The sequence below is a fragment of the Symphodus melops genome (genome assembly GCF_947650265.1).
Source record: "Symphodus melops genome assembly, chromosome: 10".
Taxonomy (NCBI): domain Eukaryota; kingdom Metazoa; phylum Chordata; class Actinopteri; order Labriformes; family Labridae; genus Symphodus; species Symphodus melops.
In genome coordinates, this window is record NC_136700.1 from 2,524,238 (window position 1) to 2,538,049 (window position 13,812).

Genomic DNA, 13,812 nt, shown 5'->3' on the forward strand with positions numbered 1-13,812 from the left:
CAGCCGCGTGACCCCACGTCAAAGAGGTGGCGGTGATATATATGGAAAGTTATGGATTCAATCCTGCAGAGTGTCCTGAGAAAGGTGTCCTTGAGCTCGTGCTGCTGCTGCTTCCTCTCTCTAAACTACTCTGGATGAGGCATCAGCTAAACGCTTAAGATGTAAATGAAACAGGAGGAGTCCGCTGGGAGCACAAGGGCCTGCTTCTAGCAAAGAGCTGGAGCAGGGTGGTGATGCTCTCTAGGACAGAGCCTGCATGCTAACACATCACTGAATGCTGTTTAATGACACGTTGCACATCTGCTCATGGCATGAAACAGGATTAAAATCTGTTGTTAAATCCGGCTTAATACCTGGCATTAGTGAATGTAAATAAACACGGACTTTCTGAATGACTGATTCTAAAGCTAAAGCCCGAGAACATAAAACACCTGATCATTTTCAATAATTAGAATCATTTACTAATCTTTTATGTGATTTTGAAGAGTAACAGAAAACTATCAAGCTGGATATGCTATGACTGACTGTTGTGACTGATTGATCAGCAGCATATTCGTGTTTTCTAGAAGAGTTTTAGCAAGGTTTTTTTTGTGTGATTTTAGTTAAAAAATAAATGTCTGATTTAGATTTAGGCATTTTCAGGGTGTTCTTGTTTCTCTGCAGCCTCACGCTCTCGGGCTCAACACTCCCCTCTTGTGGTCTTACTGGGGTGGTAACAGGCGGATAATGGTAACTCACTTTATTGTGTGAATTAGACACAATAAATGCAATCCTGTACAACAACACAGTCAGCACGTTTCTTTAAAAGTCTCAACAATCACAGTGAACTGTTGAGACGTACTGTGCTGCGTCATATGAATAGTCCGTCTCTCTTTATGTTAATACTATAAGTAACGTTCAAACCACCTTTCACATGGCTTTGATGTGAAATATCAATTATTTATAAAATGAATCATAGCACATCAATGTGGCTCCATGTTCGTCTTTACTGACAAGCTGCCTCTTCTTCTGCTCACATGACAGAAAAGCTGTCACAAGTTGCAAAGATTTATAAACCCTTTAAAGCTACTACATCATTTTTTAAGGTTGAAACTGAGGAGCAGTGTAAAATCACATCCCTCAGTGCGCGCTAGATCCGAAAAACACGAAAGGTAAGGAAAGCACAACAAGACCTGCAGCTCTCGTTTGAAGAGTTGATTTCGTGACGCTGAAACGTCTCTTTCGTTTGCTCGAAGTGTCACTTAATAAATCCTTCAAACGAGAGCTTCTTGGTGTGCAGATCTTGTGTTGCTTTCCTCACTGAGTAGTAATTTGTCAATAATTGTCTGGTTCTTTGTCACTTACATTATAATGAAAAGGTTTACTCGAGAAATCTATAATCAGAGCTCAGTGTAGTTTCAATAAGGTTTTCTGCAAGTGAAACATGACAGCTCCCGGTGTTGGTGTGTGCTGCTCAAGAAGGTATACGTGTGTTTATGAGCATAAATCCAGTCAAACAAAAAGCATCATTTAAAAACACAGTTTTATTGCCTCAAAGCTTAATCCTTTCACCGTTGTACAAGTTTTCTTATTTACAATTTCATAATAATCACACCTCTAATAAATATCACAACTTAAAATCTGTCTCTAATCTACATGATTGAATATTGCACATGCATGTATCGTGTGTGCTTGTCTAGTAGATATGATATCTTCTTACCTATGTACAAAGTGACATAACAAAAACAGGTGGGTTCCACCATGGGTCACCATGCTACTGAAACACTGTGCACTTCCCCTCCAAAAACCCAGTGCAGTGTAGACATGCAACCCTTCTGCAGAGGCAGGCTGCGACAGTTTGATTGCAGGAAAACTGTAACCATAGCAACTGTAACGTAAACACTCAAAAATCCCCCCAAAACACAAAGTGAAATAAAAAGTGAGGGAGAAAGTTCTCCTCGAGGGAGCAGATAAAAAAAATAAAATAAAAACAGGTTTCCAGTCGAGCACTTTACATGGCAGCAGTGACTACCTCGCAGTTTGGTGGTGAATTGTCTTTGATACAGCAAGAAGGTTTAAAAAATAAAACAATCAAATTTTAATCAGTTTGACTTTTACAGAATAAGACAAACCCAGTGTGACCTACATGGTGTTGTAAAGTAAATCTTCTGCGTTTAAAACCTTTTACAGGTTCAGACTTTTTCTGCCACAGGCAAGAAATCTATTCCTATAAATACACTGTGTTTAAATATGTGTTAACATACAAGTGCTGCTCTACCTGCAGACGGTAGAGCGAAGTCAACCTCTAATTTATACATAAAAAATAATCAGATGTTAAACATTAATTATCAACATTTATTGGACATTTCACTGCGCGTTCAGCAGTGCATACAGAGTGAGAGAAAAACACAAACAACATGGAGAACGGCATGATCTGATGTTCACCTCCAGAGGGCGCTCTTGCACATTCCTTCAGCCCTCCGTGTCATTTTATTGGACAGGACAACAGGCGCAGTGCAAAGCATTGACAAAACAGACCAAATCACATTTCTGCCCAGAAACGCTGCTTTGATCCCGTTTTAACGTGAGGACAGAGAAACGCTTTAATACGGCGTCGGGTGGTTCACCTCTGCAGAGTTTATGGCTTTGGCAGGGGGGGTTCAGAGGACGCAGAAAGGGTCTTCACCGCCTGCTGCTGTTTGTGATGAAGCAGCCGCCTCTAAAGCTGCTGAACTCCCTCCCTGCACCTCTGCACCCGAGTGAGCAGAGAGCACCGACACTCATGCACATACAGAGAGGATTACTGTACACCCCCCAACACACACATGTGAAACACGTACTCAGACTTGGGTTACATTATTTACAGCAGACACTGACTTGATCGCATGCACATGATATACGTACGAGCGTGTCTGGCCCCTGGCTGGGGTTACACGTTTAGATGAGAGTCAGTGCAGGAGTTCAGAACCGAAGATGTTCAGATGTGTCAGCGCTCAAACCCCCGCCTTTCAAAAGAGCACATCATCCAAATTATTCAAATGTCATTTCTTTATCAGTGGTTACAAAATAACTTGTGTCAGCCCACACAACATGAACAGTGTAAACATGTAGTCACGTGTAGTGTCATGGCCGACACTTTGATGTGGGCATTTCTGCTTCAAAGATATTTAATGTGAGTCACATGTTCTGTGGATATTTGAAGAACTCTTTTACCGTCAACCAATAAGAGGTACGAGTGGAACCTCTGCAGGGATATTACTGACGCACTGTGGATGCATAAGTGCATATTTCTTCTACATTAATAACATTTGAATTGAAAAGTAAAAACAGTCAAATAAACCAGGGTCAAGGGCTCAGGATGAAATCTAACAGGAAATGTGTTTGGCCAACCCACGGACAGATTTAAAGGGAGGGTCCCATATTACTCCTGGTCCTCCCTCTGGACACGCCCCTTTATATGAAAGTCAATACGTTAAGCCCCAAAAAGCAACTTGAATTTTATGAATAACAGACATGAAGCTGGAGAGATTCAAATGTATGGAGCACAACGTTGTAAGTTAAAATCTTGATATGTTGCGTTTTAAAGGACAAAAAAGTGTTAAAACCTGGAAACTTAGACTCAGCATCACATATTCAGTATTTTTCACTGATGCTGAGTTTGAGTGGTATTTTCTTTTTCTTCGATTTTGGATGTAAAATATCCTTGATATGTGAAGTGTCAGTGATTATAGATAATAGGAGCGAGCGAGCGAGCGAGCATTGAAAGGGTGAATTTTTTTCCACATGACACAGAAACTCTCTCTCTGCACTTTGAACAGCGTTCACCCAGCAGTGCCCAGAAGAAGAAGAAGATTCTCCAGGCTTCCTTTATGAATATCACTCAGTTACCTTCTAATATTCCCCTCACTTGTCTGCTTGCGTTGTAAGGCTGACGAACTCATACCGGCACCTCATAGCAGCCCACAGACATCTAATTGGGGAGCTCAAATATCGTAGCACCATGAGAGCTCCAGGAGCTGTGGCCCGACACGTACTCATCCTTCTGCCGAGCTCGGCGGAGCATTGTCCTTCCAAGAACTACAACAAGGGGGGGATTGTTCCCTTCCTCTCATTGCCTCCCATGACTGAGGCTCTGGTAGCTCGTCAGACTTATGGCGGGTGACAAATCTGCAGACAAACGCATCACATCCCACGAGCAGCTCTGATCTCCTACACTGAACTAAGTGTTTCATAAAACTTTGTTTTATTGCATCAGGGAAACAGACAGGACAAATTATTCTGTGTAATGTCAGCCCTTAAGTGTCCCTGTCAGAATAAAGGGGGAGGAATACAGCATGACTCCTCGTGCTGGCTTCACGGTTTCATTGGACGTCAGGTGGAGAGGTGCCACTCGTTAAAAAAAAAAGAAAACAATTTCAAAAATGGATTAGGTCTCTGATTATTTGGAGTGTAATTCCTTGTAGTCCTATCAGCAGGGATATGACCTCACCCACTGGCATGCACATGCAGGCTGGCTGGCTCCCCGCTCACAGTCGGAGCAGCTACTCCATGCCGTTCCTCAGCATCTGATTGGCTGCGATGAGCATGACGCTGATGATAAATGCCATGGCAAAGGCGCAGATGAGGCTCTTCCTCACACACGTCTGTCGGTTCTTCTTTGAAGGGTGAACTGAAAGACAAAAACAGGAAGACGAAGATCAGTACAGAGCCAGTTTAAAAGACGCTCTTTGTATCTTTCTGCACACAGAAAGAAGAAGCTGAACAGACAACAACATCCTACAATTATTCACTGAGATTATTGGTTGCAGAATGAAAACAAGAGTAGAAAAGTTTTGTTTTTTTAAATCGACATTTAAATCCGATGATTGAAAATCGGCCATAACAAAACAAACTGAGGACAAGCCTTTGAAAACCAGACCTGAAGTCTTAGTGTGTATACATGTGTGTGTATAGTAGTTTAGATATTTACTCTCATAGAGACTAATTAACTTATTGTATGGACTTTATACAGACGGGACACATTACGCCTTCACTCATGGCTGTGAAAGTCAAGAATGAATCCTTAACCAGTGAGTACCCACCTGCAGAAATAAAACAACTGTATACCCTGTAATATAACAGTATATAATATGCTTAAATCAATGCATTGTGACTCAGTGGTTCAATTACAGAGGAACATTAAGCTCAAGTTTAGACTTCATTTTCATGCAACTTTCCTGCGATGAATCCGGCCGTCATAAAACATTTTAATGTGTGGTTTTATGAAGCTGTTTCACAGAAGGCTTCACTCATTGTTTCAGTCTTTTTAAGGGGGCAGTTCGGGGTGCAGTAGAATTGAATAGTGAAGGTTTTTAATGGCTTGTCCGTCTCGTACGTCGGTGAGTTCAGACTTTAAATCAGGAAGGTGTCTATGTCTATAAACAGTGTTGAAGCAGTGAGGAGTATTAGCTTCATGCTTCCTGCACAGCACTTACACACCTGACAGCACAATCCACCCTCACACAGACCTTCCTTTCTTTCCCTAATACGCCTTTCAAGGGTTTAAGACGTGGGAAAGTGAGGGAAAGACAGCATGTTGAAGAGAAAGGGGGTTACGCAGAAATAGGAGCTGACACACATAATCATGCAGCGGCAGTCCGGCTTTTCTCTATGAGTTAATTTTCTGGTTCAATCAACCTCCGGCGGTTCACAGGTAACTCAGCGGCGTTTCCTCCCTGCGGTGGGGAGGCGGACCGCGAGCCGCTGAGATGATTTCACACAGCCGCGGTAATTAGGGGAGCCGGGCCAATGACCCACAGCCGCACAGCTCTCACTCGCTCACTCCTGCTCTATTTTTAACTCTCAACACGAGAAGCACCGAAGTCATCAAAAACGCCTCTTGACTGCTTGTTAAAAAAAAAAAAAAAAAAAAAAAGTACGAACAGCGGAAAGTAGGGCAGAAATTTAAACTCTTTCTTGGCTTCAGCTGTGAGTCGGTGTTATTAGTTGAAAACTGCTATTCCAGACGTTTAGCTGGGCTACATCATATTAAACATGATGTGATGCGAGTTTCAGCCAAGTGGATTATCTAAGAATGAGCTTTTAGCCAAATACTGAGTTTACGTAAGTCAACGCTGAACTTTCTTCACCTCGTTCGTGCTTCTATACGTATCTGAAAAGAACTTAAGTTTGCTTTTTCAAACTTTGATTGAACCAGCAACGACTTGATCACACTCACAATCTGGCACGGAAATTAAAAAAAATAAAAAAACATTCTGCTAACTGGGGGTTAAAAGTGATGATTTCCAGGTCACTCTTTGAGTTTGGCGCTTTCCAACATTTCTGAAACACAACACCGGAGTATTCTTCGACTGAAACGTTTGATCTGTTTTTGATGATTTCAGCCGAGTCGAACCACGAAAAAAAAAAGGGATTATCAAAGGTCAAACTGTGCTGGTTGTGTCACAGTTCACAGCTGAATCTAAAAGGCACATGGACTTGGTTGTAGCACTTCATCCAAAAGGCCTCTTCCGACCTGACGGACTGAGAAACTTCAAAAACAGACAATCTGAGGTTTTTCAGATCGCTTCAAAGTGTTTCAATAATATCATAGAGCGAAGAAGAGACTCCTCTGTACCTCCCAGTGAAGTGCACAACGTACAATTCTCTTTAAAGATTTGGCAAACACAGGGCACCACTCTGTTGAAATGTGAAATCATCGTTGAATTACAAAACGTTTGAGGCTCAGTTAGAAACTGGATCATATCTGGGTCGTATTTATTTTCATTGCTGTCGTGCCCCAGGGATGATACGTGCATATAAGTATGGATGAATTAAAGAAGGTGTCAATGGAAAGTCCATGTGTGAAGCAGCTGGCTGGAGGGTGAAGCTGGGCGGAGGGTTGTGGTGCAGACATCAGTTCTTGGTCCAGTCGCCTGAGCCTCATAAAACACCGAGCCAAACATCCACACGGGACTTTCTGCAGAGCTCCACTGTGGTCATGAAGGTAATGAAGTGTGCGCCGGTCCACACTGATTTACGCTTCACTTCAGCGTTCAAATGAGTCGACTTACAGGTCGAGTAATTGAACATTATCGTGAAGGTGTTTGATAAAAATACATCCTGATGAAGCTCAGCTTGACTTATCGTAATCTCAGCAAAGAGCTTTGACTCTGAGGTGTTTAGTCACCAAAGGAATGACGTAGTTTCATGAAGAAGAAGAGCGTCTGTGAATTCTTGTTTATACAAAGTGATGAATTTCTAAACTAAAACGATGCAGAGAATCTTAAAACGCTACATCTGCACAGCCGCTGTGACATCCACACATCAGAGTTGATATTCACACTTTGCGTCTGGCCCTCGTGTCACTCTGGACAGCCGTGACTCCGGCGTGTATCAGAGCGCTCTGCTGAGACTCGTTTTTTACTCTATTGTTTTTCAGCTCCAAACAGTTTTGATCCCAGAGTGCGAGAGGGAAATCAGGCGCCTCTTAATGCTGCCTCATATATCAGAGAGAGAAATAAGAAATAAGTACCAGAGGAGCGTGATGAATTGTACTCTCACTGTGACACTAAGTATTGATTTCACCATGACTGAGCACATTTTGCTGTCCCGCTGTGGCGGCTCGTACTCGGGGACCTTCAGGCCAACAGATTTTGGCGATGCTGCGGCGGTCAGGCGTTCATCATAAAGCCAGCAGGGACGTCATGCTGGCATCACCTCACACCAGTTTAAAGCAGCTGTGCCGTCCTCAGTGACAGCAGGACTGGCTGAGCACATCCACTCAAGGTCAGGCTCCATTAACGAGCAGGTTTGATAAAGAGAGACGTCAAGAGAGAGAATTTTAGACCACAGAAGAATAAAACAAGACCATGAAGGAAGAGACGAATAATTGCAGGTAAGCATGCATTGGTGCATATTACACTTTATAGTCTATTTGATCTACATCAATCGACTGAGCTGTGGGGTCATTTTCTCCTCTGGACTGTGGTGGCGATGAATGTTCAAGATTAATACCGTAAATTCCGTACTATTGAGCGCACCTGGATATAAGCCGCACCGGCTAAAAATAAGTAAATAAATGTATTTGTACATATATAAGCCGCACTTGATTATAAGCCGCAGGTGTCCACGCTATAACAAGAGCTATTTACACAGACGTAGGCTACCGGTAACATCCGCAAATACTGTAGCGTCCGTCCGGACGTTAAAGGACGACGAGAGCGTTCAAATAATAACTTTTAATAACCCGATCACTGTCGGCCGTGACCACGCCGTTTACAGCAGAGAGCAACACATAACTTGCCGTAACAATCCAACTCTCTCCCCCAGCGTTCTCTCATACAGCCACTCAACACGTTCTCGCTGGTGCATTCACTGACTCTCCACATAATCGGAATTATGAACACATTATCAACTACTGACTTTACAACATGAACCGTTACAATACGAAGCCTAGCCGACGGTGTCTGTAACACGGCTGATGAAAAAGATGACCGTAGTATATTTCACAAGAAAAAGTCCATCCATTCACTGCCTCAGAATGACTTCATTACTCACTTCCTCAGTCTCTGTTGTCGCTGTCAGTGTCATCTTAACGTGCAGCAGCTCTGTTAGCTTCTTTGACAGCCAGGTCGATCGCCTTTAACTTGAAAGCTGCAGCATATGTATTTCTCCGTGTGTTTTCCATCATGAGGGTGCGTGCATGAAGCGCAAAATGACTGATATTAAGATCCGACGTGACGAAGTCAAATGTTTTTGCGGCAGAAGCTCATTGTCCCCCATAAAAAATCCATGCATTAGCCGCACCGGAGTAGAAGCCGCAGTGCTCGAAGTGTGAGAAAAAAGTAGCGGCTTATAGTCCGGAATTTACGGTACTCCAAATAGTAAGTTTGAAAAGTCGTCCAATCATTCGCTGAACTGTTTGGCTTGCCGAGCTGACGTCGGTGTGAGACGCCGAGGACAACAGGGACAGATCACCGATCAATCAGCCGGCTGACTCGCAGGAATGACGACTGTTTACACTCACGCCTTTGTCTCCCTCCAGACTAATCTATATAATCATCAATCTGTTGTGACTCTGCATAGCAAACACACCTTTTCACCGAGAAGGCACAAAACACGAACATGTGTGTGAGGGGGAAAAGACGGACGTGTCTCGACATGTAAAGAGGAGGCTGAGAGGTAAATCCACTCAATAAAAAGTGTGTATTTCAATGGAAAACGGATGTTTAACAAGAACAAGCGTCTGCTCCGAAACAGATGCTTGTTATCACGGTGCCCTTCACATAATGTTGGTAATAAAAGACCCATCTGATCTGCATACTGAGCACTCGGAAAGTTCCCTTTACTCAAACTGTAAATGTTTGATTTAAATTCAGCTAAAGTTCAGCATGAGTTCAGGCAGGAAGATTATCTTTACGCCTCATTTACTCACTTTCTCTCTCCCTCTCATTTAATCAGCTGATCACGGGAGTGTGCCATATTCAGTTCAACCAAACGGATTTTTTTCTGTTCTCCTCCCTGCAGCTGTCAGCTGTCAGTTCACCAGCGTCTGCACTGAGCTCTCCTCTTCACATCCTGCATCCTCAGCTACCACTACCAGAATCCAGACCTCTTCAGGCAGGGTACCTTAGACCAGTAGTTCCCAACCATTTCCTGGGAGCCCCTCCTTACCTGAATGCCCCCCCCCCCAAAAAAAAAGAAAAAAAAAAGATACATTTCTGTCAAACAATAACATACATTTAAAGTGGTTTATTACCTGAATTAAAAGTGTTTTTACACAGCTTTATAATCATTTCAGTTATTCTGTGCAAATCTACAGGTACCTCAGGCAAGACCCCCCCATCCCCAGGAACCCTAGGTTGAGAACCAATGCCTCACAGTGCTTCCACACCTGCACAAAACTCCTGAAAAAGTCCCTCAAGTGTTCAGGCGAAGCTGCATGTGTGAACGAAATAAACAGGAACTTTTACATGTCAGCGCCTCAGTGACACTGTTTGTGAAGTCGAGGTGAGCAACTGAGATGAGAACCCAACAAGTGAAGCTCACTGTAAACTGATCTGCACATCGGTGCACACTCAAAAACTGTGCACGCAACCGGTGCAATCTCTGCACACGTGTTGAAACTGCTTCATTATGTTTCCTGTCCTCTCCGCTCTCCTGCTGATAATGAGAGTTTAACTCCACATGGCCTTGATCTAAAGGAAAAACATCTTAGAGCGTCGCTTCTTACGGCATTCGTCATCATTTATTTACGCCCTTATTTTTCCTCCTGAGACCCCTCCCTTCCTTTCCCAATGGGATTGTGAGGGACATGTACGACCAACCACAACATTTCTAGAAACGTTCATCAGTCCATGTGCACAAAAAAAGCTTAACATTGCAAGCTGCTATGAAACTCTGAGAAACTTTAAATATGTAAATCTTACGAGGTGTGTTAATAATCATTTAACACTAAAATATCCCCTACATATTATGGTGCCCCGTGTGAGGCGAGGTGTGTTCATAATCATTTAACACTAAAATATCCCCAATATAAATGTTCGTGACATCAAGTCTCTATGAAGTCTCTACCGGTTTCTTTCTGGTTTATAAAATCACAAAAGATTCATGACAAGTCCACGCTGAGTCTGGATATAAGCCAGGCACATAAAAACACATCTAACAATCTCATTGTTCACTTGAGGAGGAGGAGGAGAGTGAAAATGCCCCAGATTACCCTTTGCTGCTCTCCATAAATCTTGGATGATAGTTTTTCAGAGGGAGGTCTTGAATATTTCATCTGCATCACTTCTGAACTCGCTACCAGCTGACTCCAGTCCTCACCGACCCCTCAATCAATAAACCAGCAGGTGTGCTGTGACTCGCATGCCTGCAGAGCTTGACGAGGGAAGTTTAAATTCCTCCTGACAGCATGGATTTCTTTGTCTCTCACGACTCACAAAAACAACATAGTGCATTTTGATCACACACACACACACACACACACACACACACACACACACACACACACACGTGCATGTTTGTGCATGTTCGCTCGAGGACTCTTACTCACCTCCTTCGAACTCTGTCTGACAGTTCCCAGAGTTTTCTTTCAGGCTCTCTTCCTCGTTGATGATGATGTTCTCGATGTCCTTCATGGTGAGGTGATCACGGAAGGCGTAGAAGAGGATGTGTTTGAGCTCCTCCAGCTCGATCCTCTGCATGTCGAACTGCAGGAGCAGAGGAATAAGGAAGCACCTGTTTCAGGCTCATGTAAATAATCTGCAGCATGTTTGGCAGCAAAGCCTTTCAGCTAACAAGGGCAGACTTGTGTTTACTAATTGCACACAAGTCGTACACATTTTTGGAACAAGTGTGCCAGCAACAAATTCATCACCTAAAGCTGTGCAGCACAACGTTTTAGTGCTAAAAAAGATACAATAAATAATGTGCATTACAAGAACACAGGAATAAGCTCACATGTATAAATCATGACGTGCATGTTCCTGTAAATCTTTACAAAGCACGTCCCACTTCCTCTTACAGATGTCACCTTAATGCATTCACTTTAATCACAGTGTTGCACAAAGTTGATTAAATGGAAAGAGCCGGAGTTACAGCGTGAAGGTGTTGATTTATTGTTCCCTTACACACAACTTGCACAACTCATCCAAAAGAAGGCGATCACACACATAACAAGGCGCACACAGCCTGACTTGTTAAAGCGAGGTTTGAAGGTCTCACTGAGACAAAAAGACAAAGTGCAAAGTTTCTGTTTCACAAGTTCAGAGAGTCTAACGGCTTTAAGATCGACTCGGTGAGGAGCTTGTTTGAAAACGGCACTTTATCTTTATCTCACACTTCAGAGCGCTAATGAAAGAAGGGGTTTCATTTCCTCTGTACACGACGGCAATACAATTTAGACAAGCAGAGGTAAAAAGGTATCCATGGCAGGGGATGAGTGAAGGGGAGGCAGACCAGACTGGGAATGACTTTATTACAATGACACAGTCAAATGACAGAGTTAGGAAAGAAGAGAGTCCTGCTGCTCTAAAAACCTTTAGGAGAAATAAAGAGCTTCAGCGATAACACAGTTTTGTGACTCAGAAACGGTCTAATGGGCTTTGAAAAGAAAAACAAGGACCACTTATGTACGATGCTTTCGTTTGTCTGCGGACCTCCGTGATCGAAGCGTCTGAGTGGCAGTGAAGATCGAACAATAATAAGATGGGTGATCCATGCAACCCAGGACTGATTTGTACCTTTTCTTCCTATTGATTGGATTCCCCATTGTGGGCATGAATACAGGACACATATACTGTATACACACACAACATTGAGGGTGACCTTAAAGATGGTGAATTGTAAAATGTACAGTCCCAGCTACATGCTGCTGACCCTTTAAACTGAAACTTAAATCTCTCTCAGAACCTGAAACCAATTTTCAGGACACTCGTCAGGTCGTGATGACACAGCCAAGCAATCCTGTGTCCAGTGAAGTAACCGCCATCGAACAAAGTTTTATAGAAACTTTGCAGCAGAGTCTGTGAGGTCAGTCAAAAACCCAGCTTTGACCACATGTTTGATCACGATGTGCAAATCAAACACGACTACTCATCTATACTGCAGAAGAAGAACGGTGCACATCATCGAGGAGAGACAGAAAAACTTTCTCTGGACCTTCTGTCTCGCCCTGCATCACACTCGAACATAAATCACACCTTCCGTCAGTAACCGTATTAGAAGTATTTCTAATTGAGAAAAACGTCTGACAAAAAGTTGAACATGGCACTTTAGTGGAAAAAGAAAAGAAGAGGCGGAGGTGACATACAAGGAGAAGCATGGATACTACAGCGGTAGGCTCAACAGGCTTCATGAATCTGCACAGCCAATCAGAGTGATTCCTCTATTATCAACCACGCTAGTTGGATGGGAAAAAAGGCAGACGAGCGCCGAGAGGCAGGAACGATTGCTCGACGACTCCCCCCCCCCCTAGTGTGTCAGGGCCTTAAAGCCTGTGTCGTCAGTAAATGTTTGAAGAGATAAACATGCAGCACTGTGTGAGAGAGGTAACGAACAGCTGCTACAAATAATTAACGGACCTTGATATTAAAAAGCCTTGCTTTGCTGACTCCACTGATAACATCATCCCCAAAAACATCCAAAGAATCCATGAACTATTTTTCATTTTGATTGACAGGCACACAGTATAAACACAGATTAAGCAGAAGCAGCACTTTTTATGTGCTGTGATGCTAACGAGCCGCAGCACATCGTCACCGTGCATCATGTCCTCAAAATCCACTTCGTGTCACCGGTTTTAAGCAACAGAAAGAGAGACAGTAGCGCAGTCCTCCAGACGACAGAGCTGTTTTTTATTTCCGTCTCGGGTCCCTTTGGGGAACAGAATGAAACTCTGACAGATCCTAAACAGTCGGATCCACCTCAAGCCTCCCTGCAGCATCTGCCACTTGAAGTAACAGCTAACTCTTCTGTCGGCCTCCTAATTGTATTTACTCGACCTTCGCACCACCTTCCTGCTTCTAACGACGCCGTTCCTGGCGGACATGAGCAGAGTGCCGGAGCTTCATTTGACGGGGAGAAAATGGACGAGCCAGAGGAAAGATTTATTCACCGAGCAAAACGGTGTCAGATAAGAAAAAAATCAATTTGATTGTGTCTTCCCAGGTCCCACTGACTGCTCAGACTGATATTCACATTCAGTCCTGGAGTGACCTTTGCAGAAGAATGTGGTGGGAAAAAAAGGGGACTGGACAAGATGGACGCCTGCAGATCTGAAGCGACTCTCACAGGAAATAAAGCTGCAGTTTCAAACCTGACCCCGAGCACAGACCGCAGTCACACCACCTT

General features: G+C 43.4%; 1 protein-coding gene across 2 annotated transcripts in view; it reads right to left on the minus strand.

Moving 5' to 3' along the window:
- Window positions 1–1,505: 1,505 nt before the first annotated feature.
- Window positions 1,506–13,812, minus strand: part of caln1 (calneuron 1) — a 51,074-nt gene continuing 38,767 nt past the window's right edge. For both annotated transcript variants that reach the window (XM_079353666.1, XM_079353665.1), the window contains exons 5-6: window positions 11,015–11,171; window positions 1,506–4,648 (exon numbers count right to left, since the gene is read on the minus strand). In XM_079353666.1, the coding sequence (XP_079209792.1) occupies window positions 4,521–4,648; window positions 11,015–11,171 (285 nt within the window). In that variant the 3' untranslated portion in view covers window positions 1,506–4,520. The remainder of the gene's footprint in view (window positions 4,649–11,014; window positions 11,172–13,812) is intronic.